Consider the following 21,908-nt stretch of genomic DNA (forward strand, 5'->3'; position numbering starts at 1 on the left):
GGACAAAATGAGTGGACTTTTGGATACATAAGATATTGTTTAAATTTTTAAAAAGATATTGTTTTAATTAAGATATTTTTCAAAACCACCTCTGCCTGCCTGCATCTCCCCCAAAAGGCTTGGGATGGTGCCTGGTATTTTTATGGAGGACATCTGTCAATTCTACCCCTTAGTCAGTGCCTTAGCTCAGGCCTTCCTCAATTCTTAACCTAGTTAACCAAATAGGCTCCTCTTCAATCTCCATGAGCCCCCAGAAGGAATTTCTAAAACATAAGTCCAATCATGTTATTCTCATTCTTAAAATAACATGGACAGAGCCTACCTTCCTAACTTGATTTCTTACCATCCCCACTCCCATATACCTCTGTTTCAATCATACTTAAATCCACCAAGGAAATTGTCAAGTTTTTACTTTTCCTACATTGTGCCCCTGTCATCTTTACATATAACAGATTGTACCCTCTGCTTATCCATCCATCCCAGGAATGAATGAATGAATAAATAAATAAATAAATATTTATTTTTTTTTTACATTAGGGATTGAACCCAAGGCCTTGTGCATGTGAGGCAGGCACTCTACCAACTGAGCTATATCCCCAGCCTCCAGCAGTAAATTTTTATTGAGTGAAGAGACACATATTAAATATGTTACAAGGTTCAATTCTAAGATAATTTGCTGAAGGCTTAAATGTAGGATGTAATTATTTGAATATGGTTTGAATATGTTTCTAAGGGTTCACATAGTGGAAACTTGGTCTCCAGTGTGGGGGAAAATGAAACCTTTAAGAAGTGGATCCTAGTGGGAGGTGTTTAGGCAAATGGGGGTACTGCTCTTAGAAGAGATTAACATCATTCTCATGGAACCCTGAGTTAGTTTTCAGAGAGCTCAGTTGTTACTGACCCCTCCCTGTGTTCTGGCTTCGTGTCTTGCAACGTGACCTCTTCTCATAGGCACTCCTGACATTGTGATGTCATTCCCATAAGGTCTTCACCAGAGCCAAGTTTATTCAGGAGCTGAGTCCTTGAACCTCCATAACTGTGAACTAAATAAACCTTTTGTTCTTTATCAAGTTAACCAGCCTCAGGTATTTCGTTTAGTTGTGGAAAACTAATACATAGGGTATAAGAGAAAAAGAGAGATGTTAAGGGTAAGCCTAAGATTTTCAGCCTCAGCATCTGGCAGAATGAATTTGCCATTTACAAAATGGGGAAAATGTAATAAGAGCAGGCTCAGTGTGGGGATATGAAGCTATGAGTTAGTTTTTGGACACAGTATATTTGGAGAATCTATTAATTATTTATTGGAATATCAAATGAGCACTGGATTTTTCAGTTCTATAGGTCAGGCGAGAAGTTGGGACTGGATATATAAATTTGAGATATAGGTATATATGAATATATGTATTTTGAAAATGCCAGATGGGAGTTATTGTGGTTTTATCTACACACACACACACACACACACACACACACAAAGTGCACATGAGCTCTCTATTCATTTTCTTCACTGCATAGTCTAACCTCAGGATTGGTGACTGACAGCCAGCTGGGCTGCTCTTCCCATGATGCTTTGTGGTTCTAGGAGGAAACATTGTGAGCAATCTCAGTACAGTAAGGTTTGCTGCACATCAACAGCACTTCCAGCTCTTGCCATTGCAGACCAGGAACTTCCAGAAGCCACTTGGTAGCATGTGCTTTGCTTTCTTGTTTGCCCCATAACCAAGGCTGGACATCAAGATCTGGTCCTTGAATCTTCTCAGTGTTTTCAGTACCTCTGGGTTTGTGCCAGTAACACATCTTTGGTCCTCTTTTGGATGGTTTTGGGCTTCACATGAGGTCTGAGGGCAGCCAAGATGCCGAATAGGAGATGTCTGCCACCTCTCTAGGCAGCGCTAGAAGAAGACAAGAGATAGGTATTTAAGTTCATGAATGTAGATCACTTGAATGGTAGGCATAGATAGAGAAGAATTCAAAAGCCTGGGCTCTGGGGCATTTCTATATTTAGAGGTCATTTAGAGGATATTTAGAGGCAATGGTTCACCTCTTTTCCCAGACACTTGGGAGGCTGAGGCAAGGAGCATCATTTGAGCCCAGGAGTTCAGGGTCAGCCTGGGTAACAGAGTGAGATCCTATTTGGTTCCAGGGAGGAATCAAAGTCAACTGAGAAGTAGCAGTAGTGAAAGAAGAGCCAAGAGAGCAGGGTCCCAGAAGTCCTGGGAAGAAGATGTTTTAAGGAGGAAGCAGCCAGTGATGTCACGTACTGTTGAAACATTGAATAACAAGAGGACGGAGAACATACCATTGAATCTGACAATGAAGGTCTGTCCTTGGTGACCTTGATGAGACCAGCCCCAAGGATGTGATGATGATGACATGCTGATCAGATTGGACTCAGCAGAGTTCCCAGTGGAGAAGAAGTGACAGAACACGAAGCATTCTTTCAAGAGCTATTGCTTTGAAGAGGAGCATAGAAGCACAGTGAGACTGATCATCTGGTGTCATCTTGGTTAATCAGGGAACTTTGGTTCCCAGAATCTTTTTTGAGACTCTGGGGTAAAGTTGGACAAAAGGGGAATGCACACAAGCTTTGAGAGGCAGAAGTGAAGGAGGATCCATTAATGCAGGGAGGACTTCAGGAGAGATATAGAAGCAGAAGTAGTTGGGGGCTCCAGCTTGTCTTCAGACTCCCCCTCTTTGTGTCCAGCTCTGCTTGCAGACTGTTGGTTTTGCCAATCCTCAGAGGACCTGGACCCACACAAGACACTTGACTGCAAACCCATAGGGGCAATAGCTGATCTGAAGCCCCGTCTTCCCTTAGACCTCTCCATACATTCTGCCTCATGGGAACCATTTCTGCAGCTAGATGTGTTGGCTGGGCCTAATTCTTCTTCCTGCATCTTCTACCTTCACTTCCCTAGCTCCTCCCCCAGCTATGTAAGGTCTAATTCCTAGAATACCCATATTTTTCCTTGTTGAACCCTGATTGACAGGTACATGAGGTATCTGGAAGGAAGATATGAGATCAAAGGAAAGATGTTTGTTTTTAAGGTGGGACTTTTACTGCCTGTTTGTATGCTCAAGAGAACTCTCTAGAAGAGGGGGAATTGATGATAGAGGAGATGAAGATCAACTGAAGGAGGAATATAGGTGTTTCAGGAGTCAGGACTCAGAGCACTGAGAGATAGGGACATAGGTCATCACCCACTTTACTGAGAGAAAAGACAGAGATGGCTACCTATGATGGCAGCATGAGAAATTCTGAAATATCCTAAGTTTAATTAGAAAGGACAGATGATGAGGGGGGAAGGGGGAAAGAGATAAGGGAAGTTATCAGTTAACAGCTGCAGTGGTGGTATTGCAGGGACCAACAAAAAGACTGTCTCACATTCCTGAACATCTGTCTTAAATCTCATCACAGGGACCACCAGAGCCATTGTGCCCTGGTTACATATAAACTTTGCAGATGAATTCCAACCAATTCAGAAGCAACCAGTACTTCTTAGGACTGCTCTCCTATTCTATAGCCCATGTAGGTTCAATGTAGGCTTTCCTCCCTCCAAAATTTATAAAAATACTCCAGCAAATCCTGCTGCTGGCTGTTGCAGAAACTTGTCCCAAGATCTGATTCTCTCTTTCCTGCTAGCATCAATAAAGCCTATTCTTTCAGAGATCCCTCAGTCTCAAGAATTTTGGTTTCACACTTTTATTGTCTCTGTGAAATAAGATCAGTCATTGAAACTACTAGGGGAAAGGGATGGTTATTTGAGGAGAGGGAAAAGTGTGATGTAATTGTGAATGTTTGTCTTTTTTGGCCTGCTGTCCGTGAACCTTTTTCTCAAGTGTAGGGGCTTCTCCATTTTCCAAGTCTTGGTTCAAGCCACAGCCTAGGACTCTCAGGAGGCTGAGACCCCACCTCCATCCACCCCTTTCCTAGGGCATGCAAGGGGCCAGTGGGAGTGGGCTCAGTTAATCAGACACAACCTCCTGGTCTAAGCATGGGAGCTAGTGAAAGTAGGAAGTAAGGACTGAAAGAATCCTTTGCAACTGCAACATCCCTTGGCAGTAAGGTCCCATCTCTGGGACCTGCAGTGGCAGCAAGGCCAGCTGAGGAAGGTGATAGTGGAGCCAGTCACAGCATCCTCTGGTGGTCAGCAGCTGAATTCTTACCAGCTTCCTTTTTTTGATCTTGGTCAGGCTCTGGTCTAAAATCTCCAACCTCCCTATCAATGATGAGCCTACCTGATATCCTTCCAATAAATCTCTCTTTATGTTTAAATCAGTTTCTGTTGCTTGCAACTAAGAATACAAACTGATAGTGATAGGAGTAAGAGGTTAGAGTCATTTGAAGTTCTTTTCATCTTCTGTCTGCACACAGTTTTCATATTTCTTTTGAGATTTCTTACATGTCAGGGGCCAATATCTTTTGGAAGCATTAGGATTAATTCATTATGTAATGTAAGGGTTTTTTTTTCTCTGACTCCAACAGAAAATTCTAAGAAAGGTTACCTATAGGTCAGGCTTCTTCTCAGAGCAAGCACTGTGCTATTATGGTCTGGATGTTGGTGTCCCCCACAAAATTCACATGTTGAAACCTAGTGGCCAATGTAATAGTATTAAGAAGGGAGGCCTTTCAGTTTTCAAGAATACAGACAACAATAAGGGTTGGCAAGGATGTGGGGAAAAAGACACACTCATACATTGCTGGTGAGTCTGCAAATTGGTGTAACCACTCTGGGAAGCAGTTTGGAGATTCCTTAGAAACTTGGAATGGAACCACCATTTGACCCAGATATCCCACTCCTATGTCTATACCCAAAGGACTTAAAATCAGCATATTATAGTAATGCAGCCACATCAAAATTTATGGCAGCCCAATTCACAATAGCTAAACTGTGATACAAACCTTCAATAGATGAATGGATAGAGAAACTGTAGTATACACACACAATGGAATGTTACTCAGTATTAAAAGAGAATAAAATTATGGCATTTGCAGGTAAATAGTTGGAGTTGGAGAATATCATGCTAAGTGAAGTTAGCCAATCCCAGAAAACCAAAGGCTGAATGGATGCTGATACATAATGGTGGGAGGCATGGGAAAAATGGAGGAACTTTGATTGGGCAAAGGGGAGGGAGGGGAGGAGAGGTGGCATGGGGGCAGGAAGGATGGTGGAATGAGATGGGCATCATTACTCTAGGTAATGACTGCGCATATAGTGTGACACTATATTGTGACAACCAGAGAAATGAAAAGTTGTGCTGCAATTGTGTACAGTGAATCATATATACCTAATTAAAATAAATACACTGAAAAAAATAAGGGAGGCCTTTGAGAAAGTGATTAAGCCACGCAGATTCCACCTTTATGAATGTTAATAGTGTTCTTATAAAAGGGGTTGAAGGGAGCCACTTTACCCCTTTCATCACATAAGGATATAGTAAGAAGGTGCCATTTTTGGGGGGGTGGGTACCAGGGATTGAACTCAGGGGCACTTGACCACTGAATCACATCCCCAGTCCTATTTTATATTTTATTTAGAGACTGGGTCTCACTGAGTTTGCTTAGCACATTCCTGTTGCTGAGGCTGGCTTTGAACTCTTGATCCTCCTGAGTCACTTTTATTATAGGCGTGTACTACCATGCCTGTCTGAAGCTGCCATTTTTGAAGCAGAGAGCAAGCCCTCCAACTAGACTTGGAATGTGCTGGTGCCTTGATGGTGGACTTTCCAGCCTCCAGAACTATGAGCAATAAATTTCTGTAGTTTACAAATTCTTCAGTCTAAGGTGTTTTGTTATAGTAGCAGGAAGGGACTAGGACACACTGTGTGACTTGAGGTTTGGGACCTAAGATAGGAGGGGGGAGAGTTTTTGCTGGGAGCCATCAGCCAAGTAGGTATGACAATTTCCTTGCCAGCTACTCCCATGCTGTCTAGTGGAAGGACTCCTGAAAGGTGACCTTGCTCAAGGATCAGGGCGGATCCCTGTTTAGGGTGTCCCCGGTTTAGCATAATAGGAGATTAGGGTGTTCCCCCTTTAGAATCTAGTGGAAGGACTCCTGAAAGGTGACCTTGCTCAAGACAGCATGGGAGTAGCTGGCAAGGAAATTGTCATACCTACTTGGCTGATGGCTCCCAGCAAGTTTTTTCACTAGAAAGAGTAAGAAAAGGTTTTCTAGGTGAACTTAGTGAAAAATCACCACCTTTCACCCTTTGACTGCTCATCAGGCCATATTATTTTCCAGATATAAATAATTCTAGGAATTATTTTAGAATTTTACTCTAAATCAATATTTTAGAATTTTATTCTAAATTAATTTGTCCTAAATTAATTTTATTCTACAATAATGCATTTTTTTCCCACACGCAACCCCAGACTTACTCTCTCATCCCAAAAGGAAACAACCCAAAGCCATATTTAATATTTAGTTTAGAGCTCAGGATCTTTGGGTGAGATGTATTTTTCTGTATCTGAAAGTGGGTACTTATGACATTGGAACTAATGGACTAAAAGTAATGTAACTGTAAATGTAAACACTCTTAAATATACTCAGTGTACAGTGCCAGGAGGAAAACTGCTCTAAAGCCCCCATTTAGAAAAATGGGAAGAGAAGCAACATAGTCTTCATTACTTCAAAGCACATACTACCCCTATGGTTGTGGACACAAAGTATAATTACTTTTTTTTTAATATTTATTTTTTAGTATTCGGCGGACACAGCATCTTTGTATGTGGTGCTGAGGATTGAACCCGGGCCGCACGCATGCCAGGCGAGCGCGCTACCGCTTGAGCCACATCTCCAGCCCTAATTACTTTTTAATTCTTGTTTTATGTTAGTCTGCTTTCTGTTACTGTAACAAACCCTCAAGACAGATAAAAGGTTTATTTTGGTTCAGAGTTTTAGGTTTCAGTCCATGACCAATTGACCCCATTGCTTTGGGCCTGGTGGTGGCATATCATGGCAGGAGTTCAAGGTGGACCAAAACTGTTAAGTTCATGGTCAGGAAGAGAAAGAGAAAGAGGAGGAGACAAGGGTCCCACAATCTGCTTCAAGGGCACACTTTCAGGGACCTGAAGACCTCCTACTAAGTCCCAAGTCTTTAAGATTCTATCAACTCCCAATAGTACCGTAAGCTGGGGACCAAGCCTCCAATACATGGATCTCCAGGTAATACTTATTCAAATACAGCATGTTCTTAGCAATGAAATAAGCTCTTTGGATAAGCTAGCAAGGATACCTTTCTTGTCTTCATCCCTTGCTGGCATCCTTTATCCTTTGTTCCCCTTGGCTAAGCCTGAGAGGGACTGGGGAGATTGCCTAAGGGGCTATTTCACTTAAGCAGTCATCTTCAGTGAGTATCTGTGAGCTGGACATTTTCTAGGGAAAAATATAATAACCTAGTTTGTTTGAATGTCAGTTGTATTTCAGGGGAACTCCCAAGTATCCTGTACTATAAACTCTATAGTCAAAACTTACATTTGGACCTCAGTTTTTCAGTTTCTGTCTCTTTGTAACAGCTTGAAAGACATACCTATTTCCATAAATCTCACAAATAAACAAACAGAATTCTATATTTGTTATTCCCATTAAATACACACGCACATGTGTGTGCACACACACGCATGCATGGATGCACACACACACATTTATATTTCAAAAGGTTTATACCCAAAGGACTTAAAATCAGCATATACAGGGACACAGCCACATCAATGTTTATAGTAGCTCAACTCGCTATAGCTAAACTATGGAATCAACCTAGGTATCCTTCGACAGATAAAAGGATAAAGAAAATGTTGTATATATACACAATGGAATATTCTCAGCCTTAAGGAAAAATAAAATTATGGCATTTGCCGGTAAATGGATGGAGCTGGAGAATATCATGCTAAGAGAAATAAGCCAATTCCCTCAAACCCAAAGCCAAATGTTTTCTCTGATATGTGGATGCTAATTCACAATAAGGGAGGGGGCTAGGGAAGAATGGAGTTACTTTGGATTAGGTAGAGGGAAGTGAAGGGAGGGGAGAAGTATAGGGGTAGGAAGGATAGTAGAATGAATTTCACATTCTATATGACTACACAACTGGTAGAACCAAAAGAATGAGAAGTTATACTCCATTTATGTATGATGTGTCAAAATACATTCTACTGTCAGTATAACCAATTAGAATTAAAAAATGGAAAAAAGAAAGTAATAAAAGATCTTGTGAAGAAGTCAACTACTTTAAAAAAGGTTAAAAATAAGCATACTTTAGAGAAACATGCATTCCCATGTTGTAGCAGCACAATTCACAATAGCCAAGTTATGGAGCCAGACTAGGGATCTGTGAACAGATGAATAGATAAATAAAATGTGGTCTATATACACAACGGAGTCTTTATTCAGCTATGAAGAAAGATGAAATTATGACATTTGCTGGAAAATGGATGGAACAGGAGAAAGTTCAAGGGAAATAAGCCAGACTCGGTAAGACTAATATCATATGTTTTCTCTTATATGTGGAAGCTAGAGAGGAAAAAGTAAAGAGAGAGAGAGAGAGAGAGAGAGAGAGAGAGAGAGAGAGAGAGAGGCATAACTCATAAAACTAGAAAGGAGACCATTAGAGTAGAGGAAGGGGAGCAGGGAGAAGGAGAGGGGAGGTATCAGAGAGTGAAATTGATCAAATTAAGTTTTAGATGTGTAAGCGTGCATACATATGTATACTCTGAGGTGCAGAGATTTTAAACAACTTGCCCAAGGCCACAGAGGAACTAGGGCAGAGGACTGAGGTGGAGATCTAGGTCTGCCTAGCATCAAACACCCTCCTCTATCTTTGACCCTTCTCTGTCCTTAAGCTCCACTTAATGAATTCTGGTGTCTGAGTACTGTTCAGAGGCAGGGAAGAATGGAGGGAACGGTTTTCAGGGGTCCCTGAGGGCCACAGGCAGGTGCTGGCTGCTGATAGGTAACAGTTTTGCTTATGGAGGCTTCAGGGGACTATCCCATTTGGCACCTATATGGATCATGTACTTGTCATTGTGGTTGCCAGTGCCTGTGGCAGTGGGGAAATACTGAGCCCAAGTGACATTCTGAGAAGCAGATGTCAATTTAGGGGAATAGGACTGGGTGACCACGACAGCATTATTCTCAAGGTCCCACAAGAAACCATGAGGAACTCCCAGAGACAACTGGAGGAGGCTACGAGGGGCCAATGCTTCTGCGCTATGTAGACAAAGGCAATTTATTCTAGATAATATAACCTTATTTGTGCTCTGGTTTGGTCAGAGATGTAAATCTGGGGCCACAATTATTGGCTACCCAGCCAACAGGCAGAACCTCTGACACAAACTAACTCCCCTCCCCTCCCACATCCCTCACTCCCATTCACTGCTGCTACCCTCTGGGCTCTCCGTGCAGCCTGGGGTAAGCCCAAGGAAAACCTCCTCTGCTTCCCACAGCTGCTTATTGAGTTTGGAAGTTCAAGGCCAGAAATAAAAGAGTAGCTGGGGGTGTGATTCAGTGGTAGAGCACGTGCTTAGGTGTTCAGGGTACTGAATTTAATTCCCAGCACCAAAAAGAAAAAAAAAAAAAAGTAGTGTCTTTTAATTTTAGAACAGATCATGCAGTGAACATTTGCTGACTGTCTTTCCCCAGATCCCTCCTCCCTTTTCTCATTCTAAGAGAACCTGGAATATTCTTCAGGGGCATCTTTTTTAGCCATGCAGTATGGGAGGGATTGACACCACTCATGGCTCTAGGTGATTGTGTGTGTGGGCTGGGGAGTGAACCCAGGGCCTTGTATGGGAGGCAAGCACTCTACCAACTGAGCCACATTCCCAGCCCTAGGCAATTGTTTTAAACTGACCAGAGTATCTCATCTCATTCATGGGTTAAGATCAAGAAATTGGCCCTTGACTCCACTGAAGCCAAGGAGAAAGGACCAAGAAGGATGTGGGCTTCAGGGAAGGAAACGTTCTCATCCTTCCAGAGACCCCAGAGAAGCCACTCTCTCTTCTATGTAGAAAGGATATAATGTCTGAAAGACTGCAGCCATTTAAAAATGTATAAGCATGATTGGAGGTTTTTGCTTTTTTTTTTTCTTCTTCCCTGTACTGGGGAGTGAACTCAGGGGTGCTTTAAAATTGAGCTACATCCCCAGCCCTTTTTATTTTTTGAGACAGGGTCGCACTAAGTTGCTGAGACTGGCCTCAAACTTGGGATCCTCCTGCCTTGCCTCCTAAGTTTCTGGGATTACAGGTGTGCTCTCCACACCTGGCTATAAGCATGATTTTTGAACGGGAAATCTATTCACATGGTCTAGGATTAAAAAAAAAAATGTAGCTCTTTCCACCAGATACCCAATGCCACTCTCCAGAGGCAATTACACTTAGATGGCTCTTATGTATCCTCCTAGAGAATCCATATGCACACAATCTTATCCATGCAAATATACCTTTTCTTTTCCTCCAAATGTCCCTCGCATTGCTATGTATTCAGTATTTCCCATGTTTTTTGCTTCAGATATCTTAGAGATCTTCCCCCATCTGTACATCCGGGGCTGCCTACAACAGCTGCATAGAATTCCGTTATGTTGCTCTTCATGAGTCATTTAAACATTCCTTCAGTAACTGGTGTTCAGTTTTTCATTGGCATTGCAAAGAAAGCTATAATGTAGATCCTGAAAATATGTCTCATTGTGTGCGCATTGCATTGGTTTTGCTGTCTGCTGGCCTCTGCTATCTACCCGTACTGATGGGCCATCAGTGAAGCTGTTAAGTGTAGACATCTTGGCTGTAGATTACTGAGACAAACATGGACTTAACTGAGTTGCAAATTACACTGTTTCTAAACATGGGACTTTGTTAAAATAACTGTGGAAGAAAACAGCGCACTCTTTCTATTGCTTTTAAAAGATTAGACCCTTTGCAAAATGAAAGTAGAAAGTTTAAAACTTTATCCCTCTGGACTTGGAGTGTAGCTCAGTGGTAGAATGCTTGCCTAGCATGTGTGAGGCACTGGGTTCGATCCTCAGCACCATATATAAATAAATAAAGATCTATTAACAACTAATAAAATATTTAAAAAAAAATCATCCCCACTTGACTTGTGCTGCTTTGTGATCCGGGAAGACCTACCTGGTTCATTGGTCTCCAACCTTGTCCCATTTTCTAAACAGCTGACTTGTTATTTTAGATTGGATGACTTGGGGCTAGAGAGAAGGCAGTGCGTTAGAGAAAAGTGCCTGGGAATTCCATGTCCTTCCTTGCCCCTTCCCCCTGCCAACTCTCCCAGGGGATTCTCCTCAAGTGCCATGGAATGTTCCCGTGGCCCTTGAGTGTTACCCTGGTGGAGGCTGGGAGTTGTAAGGTTCTGTTGCTCTGGCAACCAGCTGTCCATAGTCTCTGTATTGGAGCTGCTAGGGTCTGGGAAGAGTGAGGACTGTCTGGCCCAGGCCTGGAGGAAGAGCACGGGTTTAGGCTCAGAGCCTGGGCTTCCTTTTCATTTTAGTTATGCCCACCCTTTCAGTGTTCATGGATGTGCCTATGATGCACAAGCTAGAAGGCACCTTGTTAAAGACCTACAAACAAGACGATTACCCTGACAAGATGTTCCTGGCCTACAAAGGTAGATGCTGGTAGTTTTAGAGTTGGAGACTTAATATAGATACAGCAGGATTTCACTGCTACAGAGGATGGAGGATGGCCCAAGCCTTTACAGGTGGAAAGGTCTTTACTTTTTAACAGAATTGCCCAGTGGGGAAAAGGGCAGAGAAGGTCCCAAGTCATTCCATGCCCTCTGCTTTTCTCTGGGACCTTCTAGGAAATAGTCAGGGCCTCTTCTACAGTTCTGTACTTTGGGCTCTCTTCAACTGCTACCTTCTCTTCCTCCTCCTCATGCTCTTCTTTCCTTCTCCTCTTCTTTCTTTCTTACTCCCCAAATTGACCCTTCTGATATGCAATCAGCCCTTGGAATTGTGAAAGTCAAGGTTGCCTTGGTTTGGTGTTGTGTATCCATACCTTGAACCTAGTATACAATTTTAATCTCTAAAATGGCATAGTTTTGGTTGTCTTTTTTTTTAAAGAGGAGGACAAAATTTATACACATCTGCTAACAGCACATTGTTTTTATGAAGAAAAAATAAAGGTGATGGTGGGGGATATCTTTTCATAGGCAATTTTCCAAAGCCCCAAGAAGCCCAGAACAGACTTATTGTTTGTGGGTTGTCTGCAAAGCCCACACTTGTAGGCTCCAAGACTGGACATCAGAGCTCCCTCTGTCGTTTCCTTCACAGTCTGCATGACCAATGAAGGCCAACCCTGGGTTTCTCTTGTGGTAAACAAGATCCGACTGCAGATTGCACAGGATCCTTCTCTGAACTATGAGTACTTGCCTATGATTGGCATGAAATCATTCATTCAGGCCTCCTTGGAACTCCTCTTCGGAAAGTACAGCCAAGCCATTGTGGAGAACAGGGTGAGAGCCAGAGAGTAGACATCTGTGTCTGCATAACCTTAAACCATCAAGGAACTTTGCAGGGCCCCCCAACATTGACAAAAGCAGCACGTGAGACTCAGAAAGTCCACAATTTTGCCCATTGAGGGTCAGCCTGGATCTGAACCCAAATCCAGTGCTGTTTGCACTCACTCACTCTGCTGGTTCGAAAACTTGAAATTCAAGAAAGACCTGAACTGGGGACTGGGGTTGTTGCTCGTGGTACAGCATATACTTAATATGCACAGCCCTGGCTTTCATCCTTAGCACTGCAAAAAAAAAAAAAAAAAAAAAAAAAAAAAGTTTGAGTTCCAGGTTACTATTACTTCTTTAAAGTAATTTTAACTGAGTTCCAGTTACTATTACTTCTTTAAAGTGTTACTTCTGCTTATTTTTTACTGACAGGTAGGAGGTGTGCACACTGTTGGTGACAGTGGTGCCTTCCAGCTTGGGGCCCAGTTCCTCAAGACCTGGCTTAGGGATGCTCAAGTCGTTTGCATGATTTCAACTCAAAAAGGTGAGTGTTGGGCCTGGGACTGTAGCTCAGTGGCAGAGTGCTTGCCTCACACATGTGAGGCATGGGTTCGATCCTCAGCACCACATAAAAATAAACAAATAAATAAAGGCATGGTATCCATCTACAACTATAAATAATAATAATAATAATAATAATAATAATAATGTGAGTGTTGTACAAGATGAGGGCAACTGAAGATCCCCATTGCCTGTTCCTAATTCCCAACCCATCTGTAATCTTTCACTCTTGTCCTTATTCTCTATCATGAGAAAAATGGTGGACAAGCCAGGCAACTCTCTTTCTGTTATTGTTCCTCTGTCAGCTGGTGACTCAGCCCTATTCTCCAGTGTCTGTGCCTCTATCTGTCCATTTCCATGTACCACAGCTGATGGAGGGCTTCATTCCCACAGAACCATATGGAATCATCTTCCAGGACATGGGCTTTACCGTCTACGAATACTGCATTTGGGATCCCAAGCACCTGTGCATGGACTCCAACATGTTCCTTGATGTGGTGGAGGTAGAGGGATCCCCACTCAGAAACTTCTGCCCAGACCTGACTTTTAGTCTTATTTTCCTCTCCTCCTCCCCGAGTTGTTCCCAGCCTTCACTAGGCTTGGATTTACCTGGCCTTGTGGTAGGAACCAACATGGACGAGCATTTCTCCTCCAAAGGCCCTGGTGCCACTATCCTTTGGTAGAAGACCTACCTGATGAGACTGTCTCTACTTGCAGCGGATGCCACGTGACTGTATCCTGGTGATTGGGAACATCACTGACTGCAAGTGGACACAAAGTCAGTTGGCCAAGTTGATGCTCACCATTAAGGTAAACTCAGCATCCTGCCTGAACTCCCTCCCTCTTGTCGTCTGCTCTCTCCTCCATCAAGTCCCATGCTTTGTTGGTTCTCCTTTCTCCTACAGAACAAACGGATATTCCCATTTTTTGACATTCCCTGTCAAGGTTTATCCACCGGTGACCTGGAAGAAGATGCCGAAATCTTACAGTACTTTGTGTCTCAAGGTTTTGAGTTCTTCTGCAGCCAGTCTCTGTCCAAGAATTTTGGCATTTATGGTATGGTATGGGCAGAAGGAGAAGGGGTAGTCTGAGGTGGAATTCGTGCCACGTCCGTGACAGGAGCAGTATGTTTGACGACACTTACCCTCTGGAAGGAGTGCAGGACTACAGGGAGAGAGAGCCATGGCGGCCGAAAGGATAAGGAATGAACTGGAAGTTGAGCTCTGATACTAAACTGGCTTCCCAAACCAACTCTGGTCCAATCATTTCACTTGGTCCAACCTCTGTTTCCTAAGACCAGAGGGTAGGGCTAGTGATCGTTCAAGTTCTTTTTCCTCCTTGAAGGAGGACTTGTGGGTGCTTTTTCTAGAAGAGAATGTAGCAACTTTCTGGGTACAGATATCACCGACTATTCTGGATGAAGACCTCATAGTTCAATCCTCTCTTCTGTAAGGCTGGGGGAGGGGTGTAGGTGAGGGCCGAGGTCACTCAGGGGGAGACTAAGGGTGAGCTGTCTTTCCCAAATTGCAGATGAAGGACTGGGGATGCTGGTCGTGGCAACGCTCAACAACCAGCACTTGCTGTGTGTCCTCTCCCAGCTGATGAACTACACCCAGGCACTGTGGCTCAACCCTCCTGCCAGGGGTGCTCGCATAATCACCTCCATCCTCTGTAACCCTGCCCTTCAGGGAGAATGGTAAGAGCAGAAGGACTGGGGTAGGGAAGGTGGGAAGAGCCCTTGGATAGTATTCATAGTATTCAGCTGGCTGGTTCTCTCTCTGCCATGTAGCCTGTTTATCTCATACATTCATCAATTCATTTGCCAAATTTTACAGAGGGACTACTGTATATGTATACCTGTAGCTATGCCAAGGGTTGCCCTACCTTGGGGAAGGTGGAAAATAGAACATTCATTTTGGAAATAGGCCAATGGGTTACTTGAACATTTTTTGGTTGCAGGAAGAGATCTGAAAGCATCAGGAGATTGTTATCCTGGAAAAATCTGCCTGGGAGCCCGGCTCAACATATTTAAATTATTGTGGGATCTGTGTTACTCAGCTTTCTGTTACTGTAATAAAATGCCTTAGATAATCAACTTAAAAAGAGGAAAGGTTAATTTTGGCTTATAGTTTTGGAGGATTCAATTTGTGGTTCTGTGGCTTAGGCCTGTGGTAAGGTAGTACAATGTGATGAGGAATGTGTGTGGAGCAAGCTGCTTATTTCATGATGGCTGAAAAGAAAAGAAGGGAGAAGAAAGGGAGTAGGGTCCCAATATTGCCTCAAAGGGCACACCCCCAATGATCTAACTGCCTCCTATGAGGCCCCACCTCCTGAAGGCTCCGCCGACTCCCAGTAACATCACAGGCGAGAGACCAAGGCACAGGGGCCTTTAGGGGACATTTAAGATCCAGACTACAGCAGGATCAAATCTTCCTCCCATTCATAGGCACCCCAGAGCCCAGACTCCCCTATGTGAGTCCCTAGGGCACTCTGCTGGGGCTTTGAGCAGTGAGAGGAGTGGAAAGGCAGTAGGGAGGTTCAAAGCAGGGGAGAGGGCTGGGTGGCAGAGCACTTGCCTAGCATGGGTGAGGCACTGGCTTCGGTTCTCAGCACCACATAGAAATAAACAAAATAAAGTCCATCAGGGGAGACCTGGTACTCTCATTTTTTGTTATCCTTTCTTGGCAGGAAGCAGAGTCTCAAAGAGGTTGTAGAGAACATCATGTTGATCAAGGAGAAGGTGAAGGAGAAGCTCCGGCTCCTGGGAACCCCTGGCTCCTGGGATCACATCACTGAACAGACTGGGACCCACGGTTATCTTGGACTCAGCCGTAAGTGTCTAGAGCAGGTGTCTCTCCTCTTCCTGATTTTGGGACTGTATCTGAGCATGAAAGTCCACTGACTAGGTAACCAGTCCACAGCATTGATCCAGATTTGCCTTACTTCCTCTGGAGAGTGGGGCTGCTTTGCCAGGCATTGGGGCACACGCCTGTAATCCCAGCAGCTTGGGAGGCTGAGGCAGGAGGATCGCCAAGTTCAAAGCCAGCCTTAGCAACTTAGTGAGGCCCTGTCCCAAAATTTAAAAATACAAATAAAAAAGGGCTGGGGAGGTGGCTCAGTGGTGAAGTGACTCTGGGTTCAATCTCTGGTACAAAAAAAAAAGTGGGGCTGCTTTAAAGACCCTCTTGGAACCCCAGAAATGCCAACAGTTTCTATCCCAAGTAATCCTGCCTGGGAAATTAAAAGTGGCCAACCCCAGGATGTGAAGTCCTGTGATTGTCACAGACCAACAGGTGGAATACCTGATCAAGAAGAAGCATATCTACATGCCCAAGAGTACTAGGATTAACTTCACCTGTATCAATGCCAGCAACATTGACTACATCACTCAGAGCATCAATGAGGCTATCCTCTTCACAAAGAACTCCGAGAAACATCTTCAGGATGTAAATGACCACTGATTGGAATAAAAGCTTTAGTCTTTGCAAAAATCCTGTGCTAATGATTAATTGCTACATTTCATCCTTTTCATCTATTTATGAAGCAACGGGCTGCCTTGGTAAATGGCGGAGGCATGGGGGAAGAGCCAGAGAAAAGGATGTCTACCTTCATTGGTCATATATTTATTGAGCAGCTATTACGTTAAGGCCTTGAGCTGGTAATGCAACAGGTACAATTCAGTCCTTTTTTGCCAGAAGCTTATAGTCTAGTTGGGAGATAAGCTTTAGTCAGATGAAACAGTTAAGTAATATTTCAAGGTTGGATGTGGTAAAAGTCACAAAAGATTCTCCAGACAGGAGATGTGTCAGAAATATCTCAATGTGGGCTGAAATAACTAGGGAAAATTTTTAAAATATTTTTTTTAGCTGTAGATGGACACAATATCTTTCTCTTTATTTATTTATTTTTTTATGTGTTGCTGAGGATTGAACCCAGGGTCTCATGTGTCCAAGACAAGTGCTCTACCATTGAGCTACAACCATAGCCCTTAGGGAATTGTGTGTGTGTGTGTGTGGCACTGGGAATTGAGCCCAGTGTTGCTTTTTCAATGAACTACATCCTGGGTCCATTTATTTATTTAGACAAAATAAGTTGCTCAGTTGCTGAGGCTGGCTTTGAACTTGCAATCCTCCTCCCTCCGCTTCCCAGCATCAAGTCATTGGGATTACAAGCCTGCATTGGTACACCTAGCTTAGAGAAAACCTAATGAGGAGGAAGGACTTGATTTGGATATTGATGGGTGGTTAGGATTGGGATGATAGGTGGAAAGGAGCTAAAGGCATATCCTAGGTTTGAGAACAACCTGAGAAAATTTCACTGGCACAATAACAAAAAATATTTACTGGGTATCTACTAATAGACGAACTCTCAAAACCCAAGACAAAATGTATAAGACACAATTCTGTATTATGGTGCCTTCTACTATAGCTGGGGAGACACAATTTATGTGTCTGAAAAGAAAAAAGTGTGTGTGTGTGTGTTTTCTCTCTACTGTTCTACTCTCTGCTACTGCTCTCAATTTTGACACCAGATTGTGTGGGGTTTCCTGCACAATGGTTCAGTTCTCTGGTGGACACAGACTACATGTCCTATGATTCAATAGTTTCTCACATGATCTACCTGGAGGTAGTGTCAAATCCCAAAGGTTAAGGGCTTAGTCCCATAAGACTGGCCCCACTTCAGATGTCAGTTGCAAGCCCAGATTGTCACCTGGGCTTCTAGCAGAACTGTTATAAACTGGAGGTTCCCACAAACCCCCTCCTTGGGTTTAATAATTTGCTAGAATGACTTTCAGAACTTAGGAAGACAGTTTATTAGATTTATCAGTTTATTATAAAAGGATGTGACTCAGGGACAGGCAGATGGAAGAGATACACAGGGCAACTATGAGGAAAGAGGCCTGGAATATCCATACCCTCTTCAAAGGTGACCCCTCCCCATTCCTCCATGCATTCAACAGCCTGAAAGTTCTCCCAATCCCTTAAGTTTGGGTTTTTAAGCAGGCATGATTGATGAGATCAGTATGCACGATTGATGAGATCAGTATGCACGATTGATGAGATCAGTATGCACGATTGATCAGATCAGTGTCCTCAGTGATTAACTCAACCTCCAGTGTCTCTTCTTTCCTGGGAGGTTGGGGCTGGGGCTAAAATTCTGAACCCTCTAATCACATGATTGGTTCCCCTGGAAACTAGCCCTTCATCCTCAGAGGCTTCTAAAAGTCACCTCCTTGACATAAGCTTAGATGTGGTTAAAAGGGGTTTGCTGTGAACAAAATGATGCTTCCTTCACCTTTATACCTCTTAACACTCAGGGAATTTCAAGGGTTTTAGGGCTCTGTGCCAAGGAACTGGGTGGAGATAAAATATATGTATTTTTAAAATTATAAATCACAACATCACAATGATAAAAATGTAGGCAACAATAAAAAGGTGGTGTACTAAATGCCAATGAGTGTTTCAGTAAGGATTTAGCCAGGAGGAACTGATTGCCCAAACCCTGAATGTTCCAAGGGTCTTCAGGTGTGGCCCTTGACCTGCTTCTCTTGGAGATCTGTCTGGTAAGAGTGTCTTGATAAGCCTGCGGCCCCAGGATGTGCTCCCAGTGTGACCTCTGGGGAATAATGGAGACTGAATAGCAAGGTCAGTTTATGTGAGCACTACATGCCTATGTGATTGATGCCCCCAATAAAAGCTCTGAACACCGAGGCCTACTGAGTTTCTCTGGTTGGCAGCATGTCATTTATGGTGCCATACATAGTTGCTGAGAGAGTTAAGTAATGTTTGTGTGACTGCACTAGAAGACAACAGCCACTCCCACCTGCTTTCTCCAGGACTCCATGTTGTGGGTCTTTTTCCTTAGCTAATTTCAGTCTGTTTTCTGTCACTGAAATCCACTGTTACCACAGGTACGACAGTTTTCTGGGTTCCATGAGCCCTTCTAAGGAATTATTACACTTGCAGGTGGCCCTGGAGGCCTTGACACACACATTAAATTAGGTGCAGAGCTGCATCTAGCACAAGGGTTCAGGCAATTTTATTTTCAGGTCCCTTGCCTTCCTTGAAGATCACGCTTATGGGGAGCGCAGACAAGCCACAGACTTTGTGGGGTTGGATTTGAGATCCCAGAACCTGTCTGTTAAACTATTGAGCTCCTGCCTGGAAATTAAATAGTCCCATTCCATTAGACTGTAATTCTTACAGAGGAAGCAGAAATTCCGTCTAGAGAAGGACTGCCATCAAGTTCATGGTCTAATGTAGCCCTCTCCTCTAGCTTTCTGCTGTTTCAAAATAGATTGATTTTTAGTCCTTCTGTTTGTCCACAAATGCATGTTCCCCTTCAGGACTTCTGAAGCTTTCTTTGTCCCCAGGTCCTAAGAGCTTCCTGTCCCAATGTCAGGATAACTCCTGAGCAACCCTTAGTACCTATGGGTGGCATGATTTAACTGTTCTCAAAAGTGGATTTACTCAGCTATGGTTTCTTCCCAAACTCCGGGGCTAGAGAAAATAACAGGCTCTTAGGGTTATGTCCATCAGAAAGTTTACATCCACTAAACTTTAAAACTTTCTATTGTAAGCATTTTCAAACACAGTAGAAAGAATTATATAAGGAATCCCCTTGTACCCATCACCTAGTTTCTGTAGTTAAATCATAGACAATATTGAGTTTCCTCTATATAGCAATGCATACCTCCAGGATATTTTGAAGCAAATCATCACATATTTTCATCCGTAAATATTTTAGTATGTATGTCTAAAGACAAGGACTCCTCTTTATAAAAAAACTACAACAGCATTGTCATGTACCCCCAAATATACATTACTTAATGTCACATATATGCAATATCACATGTACATATTATTTATATATGTATATACACATAATATATTAACATGTATATATTATATCTGTACTCTGATTTTCCTAAAATTTTTCTTTTTAACAAATTTTTATACTAAACCAATTGTTATTCTCATTATGGTGGCTTTAATTTTTTTTAAATTGTAGAGGGACACTATACCTTTATTTTACTCATTTATTTTTATGTGGTGCTGAGGATGGAACCCAGTGCCTCATAACCCACGCAAGGGCTCTACCACTGAACTACAACCCAGCTCTAAAAAAAATTTTTTTTCCCAAAAATTCTTTGACATTCCTCTCATCAAAAGGTAAAGTTTTGGGGTTGGAGGTGTAGCTCAGTGGTAAGTACATGCATAACATGCACAAAGCCCTGGATTCATTCCTTGGCAACCCCTCACCCCAGGAAATAAATAAATAAGATAAAGTGTAATTCTTCTTGCCTTAGGGAAATTTCTAACAAATGGAGAATAGCAGAGATGATGCTGGGTGACTTTTGCAGCCAAATTTTACAAAGTGGTACAGCTTCCACTGGTCCTCTATGTCTTCCCTCCCCTCCCCTGCCCCTGCCCTTCCCCCTCCCTTCTTGCTTTGTGAGCAAGCCAAGCAACCTTATGGGGTGGCCCTATGAGGTTCTGGCCCCAGCTCCAGAGAAGGTCCTAGTTCACAGCCAGGATCAGCTGCTAGACATGTGATGATTCTACCCTCCAGCCTTCGAGCCTGAGTGGAGCAGAGATAAATTGTTCCTACCCAAATGACAGATTCACGAGCAAATTAAATGTTGCCATTTTAAGGCACTAAATTTGGGGAGTATTTGTTATACAAGTATAGACAGCTAGAGCAAATTCTTTTGTCTTTCATATCTCCTTTAAAAAATATAGTTTCTTCCTCCATCTTTTTTTCCTTTGCAATTTCTTAGAGTTGAATTGGCTTGCTATAGTTTGGATCTTGAATGTCCCACAAAGACCCCAAGACAGCTTGATTTTTTTTTTTTAATGGGATTAGGATGGTCACATGATAAATGGTGTTGCTTCTTTCTCCTGGAAGCACATGAAACTTGTTGTCTTATTAATATGTTAGCAATCATTTTTGATCATTGCCTTGCTCAATTATTCATTCGTGTTGCAGAATAGCAATATTTTACTTTTATGGTGCTGTGGCTCAAACTCAGAGCCGTGCACAAACTAGGCAAGTGCTCTACTGCCAAACTCTATCCCATCCCAGAAAAGTGATGTTTCAACTCTAACATTCTTTCTTTATTGATTAGCTGGAATAGATTTATAAATAGAAACTTGCCCTCACTGTGATTTATTTTATGTGATACACATTTTATGTAAGAAAGGCAGAATTAGTAGAATTAGAGCTCAATTCCTTCATTACTTTTTTTTTTTTTTTTTGGTACTAGGGATTTAAGCCAGGGGGAACTACTGAGCCACATCCCAGCCCTTTCTTATGTTTTATTTCTCTAAATACAAGGTTTCATTAAGTTGCTTAGGGACTTACTAAGTTGCTGGGGCTGGCTTTGAACTCATGATCCTCCTGCCTCAGCCTCCCAAGCTGCTGGGATTTCAGGCGTGCGCCTCAGAGCCTGTACTATTACCTGTTTTTCAACGAAGAGGTTAGGGACTAAGGCTGTAGCTGAGTGATAAAAGCTGGCTTAGCATTTTACTTTCTTTCATGATTATGTAAAGAATGTTCCAAAGTTAAAAATGTCTAACTGCTTTTATTGTACCTTCCAGGGTAATCCTTCCCTTCCTCATTTAAAAAAAAGTCTTATGATTTTACCTTTCCATTTTGTTTAAAATATAATCAATATACATATGTATGTATAAGTATTCATAACCCCTTTAAAACAGTAGACTTTGGAGCACAAAAATAGTATTCCATTGATTAATATTAAATTTGAATGGTTCAGCCCCAAGAAGATCTGTGCTTACCCTATCCACATCCTGTTTTCATTCCAGAGTCTAACTTCTTAGTATGAATCCCTTTCATTCATGGATAATTAGTGTGATTCTTAAACTGGATGTGTATCTTTGA

At 42.6% G+C, this 21,908-nt stretch overlaps 1 protein-coding gene across 1 annotated transcript; it reads left to right on the top strand.

The window, feature by feature from the left end:
- The first annotated feature begins 11,044 nt into the window (after positions 1 to 11,044).
- Got1l1 (glutamic-oxaloacetic transaminase 1 like 1) lies at positions 11,045 to 16,468 on the top strand. The gene is made up of 9 exons (XM_076855277.1): positions 11,045 to 11,606; positions 12,274 to 12,455; positions 12,879 to 12,990; positions 13,401 to 13,510; positions 13,725 to 13,817; positions 13,913 to 14,063; positions 14,538 to 14,703; positions 15,696 to 15,838; positions 16,293 to 16,468. The coding sequence occupies exons 1-9, from the start codon at positions 11,492 to 11,494 to the stop codon at positions 16,466 to 16,468; spliced, it is 1,248 nt and encodes a 415-aa protein (XP_076711392.1). The 5' UTR covers positions 11,045 to 11,491.
- The last annotated feature ends 5,440 nt before the right edge of the window (positions 16,469 to 21,908 follow it).

The sequence above is a fragment of the Callospermophilus lateralis genome, chromosome 4 (genome assembly GCF_048772815.1).
Source record: "Callospermophilus lateralis isolate mCalLat2 chromosome 4, mCalLat2.hap1, whole genome shotgun sequence".
NCBI classification, from domain to species: Eukaryota; Metazoa; Chordata; class Mammalia; order Rodentia; family Sciuridae; genus Callospermophilus; species Callospermophilus lateralis.